This window comes from Heliangelus exortis, chromosome 15 (assembly GCF_036169615.1).
Source record: "Heliangelus exortis chromosome 15, bHelExo1.hap1, whole genome shotgun sequence".
Lineage (NCBI taxonomy): Eukaryota > Metazoa > Chordata > Aves > Apodiformes > Trochilidae > Heliangelus > Heliangelus exortis.
The window spans coordinates 3,189,507-3,209,462 of NC_092436.1; the positions used below are offsets into that span (position 1 = coordinate 3,189,507).

A 19,956-nucleotide genomic window follows, 5' to 3' on the forward strand; every position below is an offset into this window, starting at 1 on the left:
AGAGAAGCTCGTGCTCAGAATGAGGTTTGCTCTTGTGTGAGTTGAGGACACTTAAGATATTTAATGGCTAACATTGATAAACAGCTCATTAAAAGCAAGTCAAACAGTAATTTAAGACTCTTGCAGTTATCAAGTTATCATTAGTCACAGAGCAAGTTCCTGCACCGTTTTCTGGAAACCTTTTTAGCTGTGTTCCTGTGACCACGTAGAAAAGTTTGGCTGGCACTTGAGCGTGCTTGACCAGTGTGGGTTGGCAAGGTGCAGAACACTGCCTGCCAAGTCTGTATCCCTACTGACCTACCACCAAGGTTGAGCCTGCCAGGACTGTCATCCTTGACAGAGGATCTTTGTCAGAATCCCTGCTACTGATCCACCAACTATGAGGTAGTGTCTCTGAATTCTGGGTCAGTGGATGTCACAAACTGACAAATTTAGAATACTTTGCCATTCATTCATTCTGTGGAAGAGGGGAAAAAAAGGTTGCTGAATTACTATTGTCAGTGTTCCCTCCAAATTCTGTATCTTTTGTAAACTTGTCACCATCTTAATGCAGTTCACTTGGACTGAAAGTGTTTATACACACACATAAACAGCTTTATTTTTCTTTTCCTTTCAAAGCTTTCTGAAGTCTGTACAGTCCCTGCTTTTAGGTTACACTTTTTATTACCAATTCACATTTTTAGTGGCAGTATTTAGGATATTGTTATTTAATGAAGGCCTTGCATATGAGCATCTAAATTTTTGGAAGGCTTTATTCAGCTTGTTATTTCTTATCATACCGTAGAGGTATGGAAAGTGTAGGATGTCCTTTATTAAGGCTGAGGTCATTTGTAATTGCCCACTTGCCTGTCCATGCCACCAACCTACCAATGGTGGCAGAGGCTTTTGTTTTCATGTTTAGGGAAATCTAGTGATACTCTTATATGTAAATCTAATTAAGAAATGGGCGCTAAGTCGTAGTTAACTGCTGTGGTTAGAGTAGATCTTAAATAAACTTAAAAACATGAGGCAGTTTCGGGGCTGACTTTGAGATGTGCTGACTGCTGTTGATGGCATTTTTCAGCATAATGCTTCTGTTGGAAAGTGCCAGTTAGCTGAAACAGAAGTGTGAGAAATTGCATGGTTCTGACAAAACACTTAAGGGAGAAAGATTTTTGGTTCTAAGATGGAATTTATGTTTTTTGAGACCTTCTACAAAAGCTAATTTACTCATTAATTTGAGCAGTTGCAGACACCAGGGCCATTTGAACGTTCGAATTTTGTGTTCTAAATGGATGCCTTGAAAAACAGATACTAACATTTTTGACTTTGGGAAGTTGTTGGGTTTTCTTCCTACCTCTCCCCTCCCATATATCACTAGTTAAATTCAAGTTTTGCTGTGATGCAGAACAAATCCAAAGCTTTCTGCTATTTGGTTATACTTTTTCTGAGCTTTTCCTGTCATGAGTTGGAAGTGAAGGTGCTTTTGAAATGCAGTGGGGGTCTATTAGTGGACTTTTTCTGGCTGGACTTCTTGTGATATAAATAGTGATCACTTGTATTTTTTATGATAGTGATTTTTGAGACAAAAGCATAACTTTTGCATTCTGAGCTATAAGGCTTTTATAAGTTCTTCCATGTACAATGCATTACTTACTGCTTGTGCTTAGCCTGAGATTTTTTTGTAATATTCCTTTTAAGAGAGTGCTAGTTAAATACTTCTCAGCCGACAGTTATATGCTTCAGGTTTGTGGGGTTGTTTTTTTTAGTTTGTTTGTGGGTTTTTTTTTAAGCTGTGTTAGATGATACACAGATGTGGAAATGAAAAGAAGTATTGTGTGAGAAAACTATGTCTGAAGCTGTCAATGCATTTTTTCTGTTTGGAGAACAGTCGTAGTTAGTACAATATTTGAAGATACCAGACAGTTCTTTTCTGTCCTTGTTTACATGTGCTACTAGTTGGAATATATTGCCTTACAAGGCTTGTTTGAAGCAAAGAAATCTTGTGCTTGTGTAGAAGTATTTATCACAGGTTTTGGTCAACCGGATGTGTGGATATGCAGGCCCAGTTCTGATGAAAATACCATAAGTTCCTTTTTGGTATCTTTCATAAAATCTCCTTTCATCTTATCCTTAAGGGGAAGAAGGAAAAGAAGGCAAATTCAATAATTTTTAATACTCTTTGAGTAAGATGTTGCACAGGCTAATTGAAAGAATTTTGTTGTTGTTGTTGAAAGGCTGTGGCAATGGCAGGGAATATGTAGGGCCTTAACTTTATTGCCCAACTTATTTAACCACTGTGTAACTTTAGGGTTTGTTTTATCCTTGGTGTGTGTGGAATAACTTGGAGCCAATGTTTCTTCTGTATTTTTTCTCAATAAAAGGCTCTAATGAATGCCACTGCATGACACTCTGTGCTAGGCTACAGTGTTGAATGTAGGGCTGGGGAAATGATAATAAAAGTAAAACTAAATCTTCACAATTCCTGTCAGGAAGGACCATAAAATTACGTGAAAGTGATGTGTGAAATTGCAGTTTTAAAGAAAATATTTATAACTGACTGCAGTGTGATATGTCTTCTAATATACTGTAATGGAGCTCTCTGAATGTGTAGTGTGTTAAGGTGCATGGAGTCAAAAGACTCGAGCGTTTCTAAGTTGGAAGGGGCAATAAAGTCAGGCACAAGAGCTGACTGCAAAATAGTCCTAACTGGAAGTCTGCAGCAGCTCTAATGAACTCCCAATTGTCGAGCTGCCCATAAGTGGTGGTTTGTTTATATTATGAAATTGAGTCTCAAAGCAGCTTCTAATCATGAGAAGTGAAGTTCCTTAATTTCATACTGGGTCTGAAGCTACAGGAAGCTTTCCTAACTTGCAAATGAGTGAATTAAGCAGGAGAAGATCAGCACTTGTACATTTGTAGTACTATCCTGGTATTGACAGTAGAAAAGGGTGAGGACCCTGTGTAGTTGCTACCCATTTTATTCTTAGGCTTGTGAAAAGCATCTTTCATTGCCATGCTGCTTGGGGTGGTGGGTGGCTTGGATTAATGGTACTTTAAATTTAAATTTTGCACGTGGGAAACTAGTTTGGAATCAATGGCAGAACACATTACATACAAGTGCATCTTGGTGAAGTAAAGATACTGTACCTAATATTATATTGATCTGTTGTGTTGTGAGTCCTGCTCAGGCCCTCTTAGCTGGAAGGAGGTTCCTTGATAACAGTCAAAGTAATATGAATTTGCCAGTTTCTATAAGAAAATATATATTTAAGAAAATCTCAGAAGAGGAAACAAAAGGTAATTGAGTTGCTTAGTATTTGTGATAGTAGATGAAAGATGGTTTCTTCCATCTTCACAAATGAAACACAGTTTGTGAGTTCTGCTGTTAACTAACTTTGTTTATATCTCACTGGCTTGATGAGGTATTAAGGGGTTTGAACAATGGACCTGTTCACACAACTAGTTTCCTTCCATTAGCTGTAGTCATTAACAAGAACTTTAAATGTATAAATAATGCATGCCCCAAAGTCTAATTTTGATACAGCAATTACTTCCTTTTATATTCAGCCATAAAAAGCCCCCTCATGCTACCCCATGCAATGCATTACACTTGCTCTTAAAAGAGTGTTTGTAACTGTTGTTTTTTAAAGGTAATAACATGTTTTTCAGCTGATGTTCTCTGGTAGCTCAGTTGAAAAGCTACTAAATTAAAAAAAAAGGGTAATGCATTGGGAACTCTGCCTCTTTAGGAAATTTAAGTAAGCTTTTTCCCCATGAAAGTTACCAGAGGCATCTAGGGGTGCAACAATATGAGTAATTTGTGCAACATTATGAATGAAAATGTGCCTCTTTACAGCAGTATTTGTTTTCTGTGCTCAAATCTGACAGTGGCACACTGATGTACTGCAATTACAGCTCGTAAGGTGCACTTCTGAAGCCTGCAAACAGAAGTACAGATGATCTGGTGAAGCTATTCCTAGCAGATACCATGAATAAGAAACCTTTCAAAAAGGAGATGCTGAAATTACATCAAATGCAAGTAAATGTTCTAAATGTGGTTTATGCCGTTCATTCAGAAATTTTAAAACCCTAGAAGAGTTGCACTTTCCACAGGAAAATGTTTGATTTCTACTTAAATGCCTCAATCTACTGCTCTGTGACCTTAAATAACTCCAAAGAATGGAACACCTTTAGTCCAGTAATAATTAATGAAGCTTTTAAATACTATTTTGTTTTCTTAAGGAACATCAGAGGCTGTAAAACTATTGTAATTTTGCTTTCCAGAATGAACTTTTGAAAGACCTATAATGAGATAAATTCAGTGTCATTTGTGCCTCTCAGAGCCTATCAGTTTATTGCAGGGTTTCTTTCTTGCCCTTGCTATTCACAAACAGGTAAAAATACACTTCAGCAGAACAGTCTTGAGAGCCTCATGGGTGGCCAGTATGGATTTACAGTTAATGCCATTCAAGTTTTGAACTTGCACAGTATCATTTCTCAGTGGTTATAGCACAAGCTTGTGTGTGGAAATGCTTTTTTAAAGAAGTTGAAACAGTTTAGATCAAATCTGTTCTGATGCTTCTGGATTGCTTCTTCTACCAGTTTGTCCTTATGTTGTATTCAGACTAATGTAAAATTCTTAGAGCTAAGTATGTTACTTAATCTAACGAGATTATTTCTAAAATCATAGTTTATAAGGCAAAGTAATTTATCAAAATTCCCTTGACACAAATACTAGTTACTGCAAGGCATCATTTTAGTAGAAACGTTCCAGTTTTCTTTGCTTTTAGTGAGCTTGTTTATTCCATGAGCATACTTGTGGGTAAATGATGTTGAAATGATACACAACCAGAAAAATTTCATAATTTCATTCCTAGTTACTGCATGTTACTGTGTTCAAAATAGTAAAAATAAATTAATAAAGATTATACATGACCACAGAATCGTAGATCTGTAAACTTAATTGCATAATATAGGTGGGACAGCTGCAGTGGAACAGATCTGAGTGGCAACAGCCAAGAGGCATTTCTTGAAGTCTCTTCTGAGCTCAATTTAACTATAGGAATTTCTAGTGTGTGTTCTGCCTTGATGATTCTTAAGATTCTTTGAAAGCATAGCTGAGAAACAGAAATAGAACTTTTTAATTGTCTTCTTGCTGGTCTGAGATTCTAGGTGGGTTCATTTCCTTTTTCTAGGGGTGTGAGCAACTGCTGATATCTTACAGCTATTGAATGTACCCAGGGCTTGGAAGTAAGTTAATTGCAACTCTGAACAGCTTTTACTTTTTAGAACATGAAACTTTTGTCCTCAGCAAAAGAATATATTTAGTCTGTGTTCTTGGCCAAGTTTATCTCCCTTTATGTATTTCCTGTTACTTTGAAGGGTGCAAAGGTTCTCATGTGTAATAGTTCTTGGGAACTAAATTTATACATAAAATGCAGACATGTCCTTATTTCTGAATAAATAAGTAAAGTTTTTATTTTCTTTATGCAGTACCCTCTTGTCAGGACATACTGAAGCAGTGGGACTTCTTTTTTTTTTTTTTTTTTCTTCTTTCTGCTTTTTTTTGTTTGTTTCTTTTTTGAGATCTTAGGAAAAAAGATCTTCAGTTTTCCTGTTTGTTTTGCTCTTCCCATTTTTTTTTTTCATATTACTGAAACAAAGCTAAACAATCAAAGAAGTACCAATGGGATTAAGCTACTAGGAATTTTTTTCCTGTAGAGGGTGTTTGTAAGTTTTTAAACTTGCAGCCTTCCTTGTAGGCAAATGTCCTTGGGTCTGCTCCTTGCTTTCCTCACCTTCCACCTCCCCAGCAGAAAATCTGAGATGATTACAATGTGGGATGTTATGAATGCTTTGTCTAGGGATGTTTGCTGTATCTTTGGCTGGTGATGCCTCATATATGGCTGTTACAGTGAAACACATCCATGTGTCTGAGCAAGCTTTTAAATGTGCCCAGACACTTTAAAAAAGCCTTATCAGATGACTTCTAGTTTATCAAAGATGGGAGAAAAAGGTTCCCCTTGATTAAAGCTAGAAATCTAAGAGAAGCAGCACACAGGTACTTAAATCTGGCTTTGTCCACACAGACACCCTTTTCTCTTATGTGCAGATTTGGTGTCTCGAGGTATATTAGGTGTTCTAATTCACCACTGGCTTATCAAAAGTTCAGAGACAATGTTGTTTGGCAGTCTCTGTAGCAAGAAAGGAAGCATCTTTTGTTATTGACATCCTTTCTCTTAGCTCTGCTCTTGCTTTTTGCCAGCTGCTCATTGTCTATACTTGCTTATTTAGTATTCACAAGGGATTTTACAAGTTCTTATCAGTTCGTTGCCACAGCACATCATTTCCTCTTGTCATCGTTACTCCTTAAATTGGAGGGAGGAGGATTTGCATTAGAGCTGCTGAGTGGTGGAAAGCACCACCATTCATGAGCACAGTTTGATTTGCACGGTGTTGTTCTTCTGCTTTCTGAGGCAGCTTGAAGTAAAGGTCACATTTCTAGTACTTCATGTCTTGCCTCCCCCCTTCCCCAGTCTTTTTCTGGGCAAAATAAAACTTTTTTTTTTTTTCAAAGTCTAAAAATACCCAGCCCTTCAAATATTCTTAAAAGATACAAGGAAGTACAGCTTAAAAATAGGCACAGCTGGGAAGTCTGATCACCTTTCTGGTGGCTGTGGAGGGCTTGGTTTGAGGTTTTTAATGGGTTTTTCTTTTAATTGTTTTTGGCTTAGTTGTCTACAGCTTCTTCCTAATTTTTTAATTTCTCTCTCAAATAAACCCCAACCCTCACACAAAAGCAAAAAACAAACAAAAACAAGCAACAAACAAACAAACAAACAAAACCAAAATATGGGGTACCTAATTAGAACTCAAGAGCAAGTAAATGTTTCAGTATTTTCTCCTTTCAGGAAACAAATATCCATTTGAGAAATTGAGACCTCTGCAGTACTGGTAGGGGAACTGCTGATTCCACTGTGCCTCTCCCCTCTTCATAGCAAGTTGAAGTCTCCTGGTGAAGCACTGACAGGGAAAACATCAGTTTTAAAGCACATTCCCCAGGCTTGTCTTCTGAAGGAAACTCATGGATGTTGGGAATGTTGTTAACAGAAACCTTGCTGTCCCTTTTTTTCCCCTGACATCCTTTTTCCCACTTTATCCAGCTTTGGGGTGAGGTTCTGTTCTTCTGGGATTTTGTTTTGAAACAGAATCCGGTGCAATCAGTTGAAACAGATACTCTTTAGTATCTGCCTTTTTTGTTATTATTTTACCACATTCTTTGCTTGTTTACTAATCACTTGTTAACTTAATCTTTTTAATAGAACTAAAGTGGAGGAATCGACCATTGTTTCTGATGTGAAGAGTTCTTCCCTGACATCTATGTGTTCATTTGTCAGTCTTCAAGAAATAATACAGCTCATCAGTAGCAATAACTGCTTTTGGTAGACACGGACATTAATTTGGAGGAAAAAACCAAATAGGCAAACAAAAAAACAAAAAAAGCAAACAAACCCCCCCACGCACACAAAAAAACATCCCAAGTCAAATAAAAAACCCCAACAGACAAAACCCAACAAACCTTTTGAAGACTTGAGTCAAATGACGTCAATGGCCAGTTTGTTCTCCTTTACTAGCCCAGCTGTAAAGCGTCTGTTGGGCTGGAAACAAGGAGATGAAGAGGAAAAATGGGCAGAAAAAGCTGTCGATGCTTTGGTAAAAAAGCTGAAAAAGAAAAAAGGTGCTATGGAAGAACTGGAGAAAGCTTTGAGTAGTCCAGGACAGCCCAGCAAGTGCGTTACTATCCCGCGCTCTTTAGATGGACGACTTCAAGTTTCTCACAGAAAAGGCCTTCCCCATGTAATTTACTGTCGTGTTTGGCGTTGGCCTGATCTACAAAGCCATCACGAGCTGAAGCCATTGGATATTTGTGAATTTCCTTTTGGATCTAAACAGAAGGAAGTCTGCATCAATCCATACCACTATAAGAGGGTGGAGAGCCCAGGTATGTTTGAACATGGTTGGCTAAAAACGGAGTAAAATTGCCAGGAGTCTCCCTGGTTCAGTCCCTTCTCCTCCTTCTTCTCCTCCAGTGCTGTAGAACAAATTAGATTTGGTGTATGGTGGGGCTGTGTGTGTGAAGAAGCATGTTCAAAATGTACTTTTTCTGATGAGATTTTGGGGAGTTGTAGTGTCCATCCTGTACTAGCTGTTTTTCTTTGTAGTAAATCACACTTCTGTCACAGATCTTTTAAACCTGCTGTCCTTAAAGTTAGCGGCAAAGTCCTCATTTATAAGAAAATAGGACTATGGTCATCAAAAGACTTAAGGTTTTTGAGAAACTTGTTCAAAATCCTCAGTCCTTGCAAGGAGGTTGGTAGCCTTCTTGGGACTTAATGTTTTTTTAGTGAGTGACATGAATTGAGTTTAAAAAAAAATTCCAGGGTGCAGGGTTCCTCACTTGGTTTCCCATTATCAGGCAACAGAGCTGAGCAGAACCAAGAGTGATGACCAGTTAGAGTATGTACCAAGTTTGTGTCAGGTAGCAAGCCTGCTTACAAGGCCTGTTGCCATGGGAGAGGTGAGGAGGATTGTGGTTATGAGTGGGAGAGATGAATTATGTTGCTCTGGAAAGTGAAAAGTTGCTTCTGTTGTTCCCTAAAACAGTTGTAACTCCACTGCAGGCGTCCGTAGCGCCCAAGTGCTCTGCTGTACCACTTGAATTCCAGACTCTGGTACTCTTGAATGTAAAATAAAAATTCAGGTTACTAATAGTTGTATATGGTAGTATGAATTTTTGTTTGTCTTAGTGAAAAGGACTGTATGTAATTACATATTTTTATATAGTTTGACTGTAGTAACAGAGACTGTATTTCCAGTTTGGCTGGTAGTTTTGCACTTCTAAATCAATACTTGGTACTGCCATATGTGGAGTGTTGTGGGGTTTTTTTTAAAAAAAGGGCTGCTTCCCATTGCACAAAATAAAAGTGCATTTCATCTTTGATTTTTGTTAAATTTCTTCCATGAAGCCTAATGTAAAAAAAACGAAGAACAGGGTAGAGATGACAGATGAATCTCCTCCTCTCTTTCCACCCCAGCTAGTGTTGAAATTCTCATGATAAGCACATTATACATTTCTCTTTCCTTCTGGCTCAGTTTTTAATCTTAAATTTCCCTCTTTTTCTGGTTGTGTTTTTTTTTTTCCAGTTCTACCTCCAGTGTTAGTGCCTAGACATAGTGAATTCAATCCACAGCACAGCCTCCTAGTTCAGTTCAGGAACTTAAGCCACAATGAACCACACATGCCACACAACGCGACATTTCCAGATTCTTTCCAGCAGCCCAACAGCACTCCGTTTTCCATTTCACCAAACAGTCCCTATCCACCTTCTCCAGCCAGCAGCACTTACCCAAGCTCCCCAGCTAGCTCTGGACCATCCAGTCCATTTCAGCTACCAGGTAAGTACAACCTTAATGAAAAGAATTGAAATGTCCTCAGGGATTTGTGATCCTTGCCACAAATTGCTTTTCTGTTTGTGTTTTAGGGGGTTTTCTTCCTAGTTTTGTCAGTAGTCAGAATTAATTGCTTTAGTTTTATTTTTCCAAATGTGTTTTTTTTTTTTTGGTCACAGATACTATAGTGAGTTGTTTTGCACAGCTTCAATGTAGAATAGCTTGTACATACTTCAGAAGAATAGCAATGAAAAGAAAGCAGATGTAAAAGGCTGAGCAAGAAGCTTACTGATGTCTTTCTCTGAATAAAGACACATGGTACTTAACGGGAAAAAATAGAGCAAATATTTTCTAGGAACTTTACCAACTTGGATGAATATAGGGTTGAAAACCCAACAATTGGTAGGGGCAAAGGAAAGAAGCCTTACTGAGTCTGTGGTTATTGGTGTGGTTTATAAAGCCAAAAAAAGAGAATTAATTTCTCCAGTAGCTCACCAGCCTCCTCTTTGTTCTTTCTGGCTGCCCAGAGCTTCCAAGAGTGTCTGTTCAGTGGGGTATCCCTCGTGGATCAGGGCTGTAGTACTGGGATGGAAGCATTACTGGTGTCTGGAGGGACTTGCTGGAATAGGATAATAGTGTGTTGGTACTCTGACTGCTGTGCTGTTTGGAGGAATCCAGAGATGCCTGCTTTTATAATGAACTTGGCCTACAGAAGGAGCAAAAAATAACTGGTTTAGACCTTTGTTATGCTATGGCAAAGAAAGTTTACTTCTACTGTTTGTTTTTGAACATGGAGAGGAGAGCAAGCAAGAAAGCTAATGGGGTGGGGGGAAGTGGGAACTGTAGTCATCTTGCCCAGCTGCAGGCATGGAACTGTTAAAGAACAAAGGCAAAAAGAAAAAAGCAGATCCCTTAGTTTTCCTCAAGTGTCCAATCTTGTTATTAGTCCCATAGGTAAGAATCCAGCTATATTTAGGGAGGTTACTGTAAAGACAGCTGGCTGGGTTGACTTCAGGTTACTTTGAAAATGAGTCCAAATGTTTTAACAGCTCTTGTTGAAGAGTAGTTTTATGTATTTACAACTCCAGAATGAATAAATAGTTCAAATTGTTGAGGTTTATTCATATTTTTTCATGTGTGTAGCTGATACTCCACCTCCTGCGTATATGCCCCCTGATGATCAAATGGGGCAGGATAATTCTCAGTCTATGGACACAAGCAATACAATGATCCCTCAAATCATGCCAAATATATCTACCAGAGGTAAGTTTTATAGTATAGTGTAAAATTAACATAGTTTGGCTTCTTGCAACTCATGACCAAATTGAAGAACTTCAAACTGTGCAGTAAACCGTGTTTGTAAGTGGAAGCAGTCCTCCAAGGCAAACTGGTGTTGTAACAGAAAGACTTGAGAAATAAAACCTGCCTTGCCTATTTGCATCTCTTGCTTTTAAAGCCTCAGGTGCTTAATATGACTTAAAAGAAGTTGAATTTTTTTTTTCATTCATCAGAATGAGCCTTTTCTGCTACCTTCGCCTGTTGTTTAGAATATACACAAAGGCTCTGAAAATTGAGACCTAAAATACCAATTAAAACACATTTTAAGAAATGTTGTTTAATACCAGGCTTAAAATAGACAATAATTTTAAATAATTAAAAATAAGACTGGAATTATAAAATCAGTGGGCTAGCTAAAATGCATGAAAGTAAAAATCACTAAGATCCAAATGAGGACTGTTCCTAGCCATCATAACTGTTGATTAAGGTTTTATTTATCTGGTGATGTTTGGAAGATCTGCTTTACAGTTTTAGAGTTAATATTTTGACACCTACATAAACTGCTGTTTCCATTTTCCTTCTTTTCAGATGTTCAGCCTGTTGCCTATGAAGAACCCAAACACTGGTGTTCAATTGTGTATTATGAATTAAATAATCGTGTTGGGGAAGCTTTTCATGCATCTTCTACAAGTGTTTTAGTAGATGGGTTTACAGATCCCTCCAATAATAAAAACAGGTTCTGTTTAGGTTTGCTCTCAAATGTTAATCGCAATTCAACAATTGAGAACACCAGACGACACATTGGGAAAGGTAAAGCTCAGTTCTTTTATGCATGATTAGAAGCTAAGTCCTTGTTTTTGTTTCAGCTTCGGTGTACTGCAACAATGATTACTCTCAGACAAGAGTAGCAGAAGAAGTGATCTGTGATAGATTGTCTGCCTCTCCACTATCTAAGGAAAACTTGCTTAGGCATAGTTTGATTCCAATTAGTCGAGGAATTGCATACATTTTTCTTTGAGACTAATTTAAAAGATTAAATATTATCTCTTCCTTACCAAACTATATTGTCATAGGTGCTTGTTCGTTATGGTTAATGATTGTATGTAGAGTTTTTTGTTTCAGCACCAAGAAACGTATTGCAGGGCTTCTAGTACTCTATTTTATCTACTGCATAAATCAAATTCTTCATACCACTTTACAGTATATCAAAGATTTTTTTTAATTTTGTTGTTCATGTAAGGCATTAGGCTGCTGTCTACAGTATGTTCAAATACCTTGCATGAGTTGGCAGCAGGACTTTGAAGTGCTAATGTTAAACTGCAAGAGCTCATTTGTCTGAGTGAATCCATAGGGTGTGTATGTGTGTGGGAGGGATTCCTTCAGACAGCAGGTTTTGCAAGATCTTCTAGTTTTCCTGAAGTGTTTGGCTGATAGCACATGTAGATGCACAGTTTTCATCTTTGATGGAATGTGCTTGGATTATCTTAAAATGTATTGCTGCTTTTTTTCTGAATGTCTCCTTTTTTGTAACTAAGGAAGTGCTGAGAACCCCGTTTGTATTGCACATACCTAGAGGCCTTTTTAACACCTAAGATCATTTGTTGCAGTTGGTCTTGAGTTTTGTTTCATGAAAGTCACTGTTGTTTGTAATGTATCTTCAGTATATCACCCCATCCCTTAAAAAGTCATTGTAATTAGAAACTACTATAAATACAGCAAAAATTTGCAGATAATGCAGAGACCATGAGTTATATTAATATATTGATTGAAAACTTGTCTCTGCAATGCTGTAGTCCGAGAAGAATTATTGTTATAAAGGGAAACAACTGGTTTCTGAGGGACAAGTAGTTTGACAAGTTCCTTTGTTTTGTCTTATCCCTTTTCATGGTACTGGCAGTGTAATCTTGTGCATCTGCCTGCAGTCAGAAATGTTACAAGGTTCTGACATCATAGTGTAAAATAGAATGGGCTGCAATGAGCTTTAAAATGCCTTCATCTCTAATACTGATTATTAAGCTAAAACTTTGCTTCATGGTAACAGTTCTGAGAACGATTAAATTGTTTCTGGGATAAAATAGTGTTTATTTATGGCTTCTGTTTGGATGGGCTTGGCGTTTTTTGCCTCCTTAAAACTACTCCGTTCTATTTGCTAAACTTTTTTCTGTAAAAGTGTTTCACTGCAGGTGTAAGTGGTTTCTAATTCTGTGTTGAAATGTCTCTGTTCTTCTCAGACTGTTACGTTTATCTCAGATCATCTTTACCCAGAAGAACTTGGCTAGAAAGTGGTGGTTGCTGTCTTTTTTAAATGAAGAAGGTTGCTGAAAGATCATCAGCTTTTATGTATTATTTTTTTAGTCAGTGTTATATAAACTTCAGAACATAGAGGGAAGCAATTACACACATCACTGAATCCAGGCTGATGTGATCAATCTAGGGGCTTTGTTAATTTTGAGGTCTATGAAGCCTGATGGTATTTTAGTTGTGCAACTAACTGGATTTTCCTCTCCTTTTGCTTGCTAAAAGCATGGAAAATCAGAGCAGGCTATGGATATATTTTCTCATTGGTGCCTATCACTGCCCCTTCTTCCAGGGCATTTACTTTTAATGGAATTGCCATAGGCAGAAGCTATCACTTTTGTAAAACTGGAGTTTTAAAAGCTGCAGGTTTTTTCAAGAAAGAGCTTAAAATTGTTGTTGAGATGCACAAGTGGTTTTTTTTTCATTCTATTCTGTCACTGATGAGAGAAGGCCATCTAGTGGCTGCTGGGTAATCAAACCCACTTTGTTTTCAACTGAGCTGATTGTGTGGGTATAAAAGCTTTTCTAAAAAGCTCCTCAAACATAGAATTTGTTTTGTTGTCTTTGATTTTGAGGGAGTTGTATTAAGTAATATATTTTTTGAGAAATGTAACGTGAGGTGGTTTTCTTTTTGTTTTGCAGGAGTTCATCTCTACTATGTTGGTGGGGAAGTCTATGCTGAGTGTTTAAGTGACAGCAGCATATTTGTACAGAGCAGGAACTGCAACTACCACCATGGTTTTCACCCGACAACTGTATGCAAGATTCCAAGTGGATGCAGTCTGAAAATTTTTAACAATCAGGAGTTTGCTCAGCTTTTAGCTCAATCTGTCAACCATGGATTTGAGGCAGTATATGAGCTCACCAAAATGTGCACCATTCGAATGAGTTTTGTAAAGGTAAACAACTTATTTGGAGGGCATTTAAGTTTATGGTGGGCTTGGGTAATCAGCATTAATTACATTAGCACAGTAATGATGTAGCAGAGCTCTTTGGAGCCAATGTTCTTTTCAGTGATAAGTGTGTTAAAAAGGATTAATTTGAGGGGAGGGAAATGGATGTAAGAAAGGAAAAGTAAAGATTGCTGTATTGATTATAAGCTATGTGTTTAGTTGCTTCATGATTCAGAACAGGGTTTTAATCACTGTGGTTTCTGTAACATTATTTAAAGAGATTGCATTTCATGCTCTAAATTTGAAGGAGCAAAGTGAACTGCAAGACCACAAAAAGAATATGAGTAGAGGTGAACATAAATGATTGCAGCAAAAGTTGTACTTCCTTCAAAAAGATGAGTTTTAATAATAAAAAAAATAAAGAAAAAACGCATGTTAGAATTTATGAAGTCAAACTGTGCTGTGTAATTTAATCTCAGTTATTTAATCAAGATGCTGTCCCTTTCAGTTCTAGCATGGCATCTAGACTTGGGCCTTCTAGGGTTGTTTATCACCCTGTCCAAGGATGGCTTGTTTGTTTTATAAATTATGACAAATAGTGCTCAGAGAGTGCAGAGGGTAGGGAGCAGGAGAGAGACATGGCCTTAGCCAAGAGTCCCTCCTGAGTCAGGAGCTCCACAGGGGAGCTGCTCCGAGTCCGGACAAGACTTGATTCAGCCGTCCAGGTGCAGCTTCCCTGCATTCCTCCCAACCTCAGGTTTTTTTCCTTTTGATAAGAACTGGTGCTAGGCTGTGAGTTATCTTCAGAGAAGTATTTTAGATGATTCCCTGCTTCTTGTTGGTACAGTTCTGCTGAAAGACAAGCATGTTCTGGACTTGATGGGTAACACTTTGTTCATTTTTCTAGGGCTGGGGAGCTGAATATCACCGACAAGATGTCACGAGCACCCCATGCTGGATAGAAATTCATCTTCATGGGCCCCTCCAGTGGCTGGATAAAGTACTTACACAAATGGGTTCTCCTCTTAATCCCATCTCATCCGTTTCATAGTGCCGAAATTCCACCTTCAGCCTTATTTTTAGCGAACTTATTCTAATTCTAGAGCAACTTCCAGTGTGGATACTGTGAGCTGTCTGGAGAATGGATCTTACGGTTTAACTTTTTTTTTTTAATTTTTTTAATCCCTTTGTGACCAATTCCATTATGTATAGCCAATCAGTTTTACATTTCAATTTGTTCTTTTGATGCTTAAGTGATAGTTGAGTCCAAAGAAAAAAAAAAAAAAAGTCTATTGAAAAATTCAGAACACTTTTCCCCTCCTTCAAGTAGACCTTAAACAGGCATATGTCTTAACTGGAAAATTTTTTCTGTCCTGTAGGGACAAGAATTATGAAGACTGACTTCAGAAAATAAATACATATCATAGTTTGGGATTATTTTTTTAGCGTTTATGAAACTGAACATGTGCAGCTCCAGCTTGCAAGCTGTATTTTTAGCATAGTTGTTTAACATCTTAAGGTTGGCATCTGTCATAAGCAAAATTAGACTTGATTATGGCTAACTTGCCTCAATTGAACAATGTGATTTTTTTTTTATTTTTATTTTTTTTTAATGTACACATGAAATATACTTTTTACAAATATTGGAGTGGTGTAAAAACACTTGTATCATCTATTGGAAAATGCTGTCATAAATGCACTGTATATTAATGCAGAATAGCAGTTCTTAGCCTTTTCCCACTTCAGTTTTGTAATATTTCTTTTAACCACCATTTTAAATAGTAATTGATACAAGGTAAACATCTTGCACGTTTCTGGAGTAGTAGTTCTTGTTTTGCTTTGATTTACACTCATGCCGTTTGGATTTGGTTGCCAAGGCTTTTTCTTTTTAGGTACCCTTCTCTATTTTAACATAAACACTACTGTTTGTAAATGGCAGTGCTTTCTACTTTTTGGAAGGACTTAAGTTTTTTTTGTTTTCTTTTTGGTGTTCTAGCTGTTTATTTTACCTGTCTGGAATTGATCTGTGTTAGGCCTTTTTAATCTCTTGGTAGACATTATGCAGTATTAGTGATTACACTGTATTTAATTCACTTTCAGTATGAGTTTGAGTCTCTTTGAAGACTGTGAGTGGCTTAGCAAGTTAGTAACTGAGTGCAGAAGCTTTTACTTCAGCTCATGTAATTTAATACAGACTTGTTGGTGATGACCAAAAGTAATCACTTCTTTGTAGCCTGCGTGAAACAGTGGTCTTGATCCTGTCCCTGATGGCAGGTGTTCAATCAGAAGTCTCATAACTGTAGTTGGCAGCTTTATGGGATTGAAGGACTGCATTAATGTGTTAATGATGAAATTTCTCTCACATGTAAGGAATCCTGTTGCCTGTGCTGTTGTGTTACTTGGTAGAGAATGTTAACACTGTACTAAACACTAAAATAAATCAGTTAAATAGTGTATGCATACTTTTCCCCTTTAAGTCATAAAAAAGGAGGCTGAAAGAAATACTCTAAGGTGATTGGAAGTGAATTATATACAAAATTTCTTTGCATGCAGGAAAAGACCTATTGTATCTTGGCTTCTCACCTTCCTTTTTCTCTTTCCCAAACACCTTTTCAGAAAAGAACTCAGTGTTTGGGGGAGAGGCTGAAAACTCTAAAATACAAGTACTGATTAAAAGATGTGTTGCAGTTAATTACTGCAACCCTGAGACATTGAGTGGTTACACAAGTTCTTGTGTCTTCTATTGAACGACAGTTTCTGCTCAAATATGGAAATCATGCATCATATGGTACCTAAGTAACAAATTATCTTAAAGGAATAAAATTGTTTACGTGTCATTAAAATGTTTCTTATGAAATGCCTTAAAGGAATAAACTGTAACACTTCTGCAGAACCCTAATGTTCTCTTGTACAGGAATTTCTGTATTACTTGGTGTTTTTTTGTTTTTTTCGGGTTGTTTTTTTTAAGCAGTTTCTCAAGTGCATTTAAAAACAAACTAAGTGAATCTTCAAGAGAAGGGGAATAATGCTGTTTGTCTTTCACCTTTGGGGTCTCCTCTTTCATCTTTGAAACTGCAACCCACATATGGTTCTTTTGGTTGAATAAGATGCAAAGTCAGTTGGCCACAGGATCAGGCTTCTGATTTCTTCTCCTGGGGCCTGACTTTTCTCGAGTTGCTGAGCATGTTTATTTGACACTACAGGATTTATTTTTTTTTCTTGACTAGCTTTTATAATAAATGTCATGGCACATTGGATTGAGGAAAGATCTGTTGTAGGTACATTTTACTTTATCCAAAATATTTTTCACCTGGCTTCATCTCTGTTCACTTGTATGTTTAGATGTGGCCAGCTGAATGACTCAAGAATGGGTGCTGAAGTGGGTGTTCAGGAGCCAGAGCTGGTGCTTAGTGCTAGTATTGTGGTTAGATTGGCTACCCATGCACTGAACCATAATTTCTGCAATAATATCCAGTTAACCCACTTCTGATGCTGTGCCGAATAGTACTGATTTAGTACTTAATAGTACTGAAGTACTCTGGCATTTTTCTGCTTGTGTACATAGTCTTGACCTGTAATATATGCAGTGCTGGGGGTATCCTTGTGACTGCTGGTTTTGCCAGGGTAGGCTTGCAGGAGCAGACCCAGTAAGATTTTGTCTGTGTTCTACTTCTCTGTGCCTTTTAAGTAGGACTTTTTGAGAGCTTTCTAGTTAGCAGATTTTGTGTGCTGCTGGTTTATGATGTTCCTGATCAAGTTTAGTTCATCTGTGCTGCTGATACAGAATCAGATAGCAATGCCTGGAGGGACTGTATGAGAACTATTTGGCCCTGACCATGTTTCCAGTGTAGAGATGGCAGACAGTGAGTGCTGCTTCTGTTGCAGCACATTTGTCAAGTCACTTCCAGATCTAAGTGGAGGGATGGAGAAATTGAATCAGCCAGTACTGTGGTAGTTAAAGATGGAACCTGTTGACTGAATGTTACTTTTCAGTGAAAACTATTTTGGCTTTTGTAGTGTAACTATTTTCTTCTTTTTGGGCATATTTCTACTTTGCACCAACCACAGCATTAACTAACAACTTTGGCACTACCAGCAAAGAGCCTAGAACAGGCATTTACTGAAGTTCTTTCTGGGTTTGCTTTTATAGTCACTAAGATAAGGTAGCTTGAGTATTCCTCCTTTGAGGACTTCAGTCTTGCTGGCAGCCAGTCCAGTGCCTTACCTGAGTATTATGTTCATTTAATTGCATTAGGCATGAAGTAGTTGTACATGAAGGGATGACACTGGGTTATATTATCTATAGGACCAAAGTGAAACTTTCTAGTTTGATTGACTGACCAGAGACAAATCTAACAGAACAGCCCGTTAGTCAGAAGAATGATGAGACAGTCCATGTGTTTTGATTCAGTATAGAATTGTTTAAAAAATTACTTGGGGTTTGCTTGAAGCTGATTGTTTTCCCCCCAAGTATTAGTGTGAATGTGGGCAGATACTCTTTCCAGTGTAAGCCTAGAGAATATTCAGATGTGTCAGGCTTTCTCCCTAGTTTGAAATATTTTTGTTCAGGCTATTGTTTCAGCTGCCCCAAGTGTTTCTTCAAAAGCCAGATGTGTGACCATCTTTTTTTTTTTTCTTTTTTTTTTTTTTTCAGTTGTGAAGTTTCTGTTTAGGAAGGTAACCCCATTCTGAATTCAAATCAATAGACCAAACCATCAGATTACAACATAATGTTGCTTTATTGTGCTGCTCCGTAAATCTGCTTCTTGTGTTTGTTGCAAGCATAACCTTTATGCTTTTGTTTACATTGTAGGAAACACAATTCTAGCAATGAGGTTTTTTTTCAGTTAACTCTAAACATCTTTTTATTTTGTTAATTTTAAAATTATTAGGTTTTGCTATGTTATGTTTTTAAAGATATTTTTTGCATACTGCTGCTCATATTTCAATAAACAAAACAACAAAACCCACAGATTTTTCTTGATTTCCTTTATCTGTAACTCAGCATGTCTCAAATATTTGTGTAAAAGGGTTGATGGATGACTTCTTATAACTCTGGTGATGCCTTACCGTGGGCGTATTACTCCTCATAGAACATCATCTTGTTATTTGAAAAATACTTTCCTATAGCTTTTCTGTAATGCAGGAGCTGCAGTGCTCCCAGAAGCAGAGGCTAAATTATTTCATTAACTTGGAGGGGATTTTTCTTGTAGAATGCAGCCAGCCAAAATGGTATGAATTTGTTGGTATTTATAGAAACATGCAACTTACACAAAAAATGTACGTTTGTAAGACTTCAGCAACACTTAAATTATTCTGTTGGGGGTGGTTGGAGTTCTATTTCTGTTTTGTTTTTTTAATTTATTTACCGTTGTGCCCAAACATAACATTTTTAAACAACCATCATTATGTCTGAATGTGTGGAGCTTTAAATTGATGCTCAATGCTCTGTTTATTGAAATGAAGGCTGTTCAAATATCTCTTAAACTCAAGTACTGTTCCAGTAAAATAGGAATTCAGGAAAAATTTGCACTGTCCTTTTACTGCTTATTAGCCTCATTTTTTTTAAATTGAGGGGGAGAAATCTTGTATACCAAGATACTACAGAAATAGAAGCTGAAATAGTAACTGGTGGTGTGCACAAATGAAAAGAAATATTTTTTTCAAATTATTACAAATTATTTCATTAGTTCAAAACGGAAACAAGATGTTTCAATACTGTTGGATCTTACTGGTGCTCCCTTGCCACTTTGCAATAATACTTTGGGAAGTCCTCTCATCTCCTTTAAAAAAATAGCTTTTTTTCCTCTGAATGTGCAACTGCACTATCCTAAGGAGGATCTAATCACTCAGGTAGCAATTTATTTTTTTATATATATCTTCTGTTGCTGTTTTGATGTTTTTGCTTCCAGAACAATGATTGCTATGTAGAGTTCCCAGAAGACTTCCTATGATAGCATTACCTAGATGCATTCTAATATGTAACATCTCAAGTTGTATTGCACTGTTGGCTTTCCAGAACGTTATATAGAGACTTGTAATAATAGCTTTATAA

At 37.3% G+C, this 19,956-nt stretch overlaps 1 protein-coding gene across 2 annotated transcripts in view; it reads left to right on the forward strand.

Annotated features, from left to right (window-relative positions):
• The window catches only part of SMAD5 (SMAD family member 5), a 28,805-nt gene extending 9,934 nt beyond the window's left edge, over positions 1-18,871 (forward strand). For both annotated transcript variants that reach the window (XM_071759082.1, XM_071759081.1), the window contains exons 2-7: positions 7,305-7,984; positions 9,187-9,438; positions 10,576-10,695; positions 11,299-11,520; positions 13,651-13,907; positions 14,809-18,871. In XM_071759082.1, coding sequence (XP_071615183.1) covers positions 7,582-7,984; positions 9,187-9,438; positions 10,576-10,695; positions 11,299-11,520; positions 13,651-13,907; positions 14,809-14,952 — 1,398 coding nt within the window. In that variant the 5' untranslated portion in view covers positions 7,305-7,581 and the 3' untranslated portion in view covers positions 14,953-18,871. The remainder of the gene's footprint in view (positions 1-7,304; positions 7,985-9,186; positions 9,439-10,575; positions 10,696-11,298; positions 11,521-13,650; positions 13,908-14,808) is intronic.
• Positions 18,872-19,956: the final 1,085 nt, after the last annotated feature.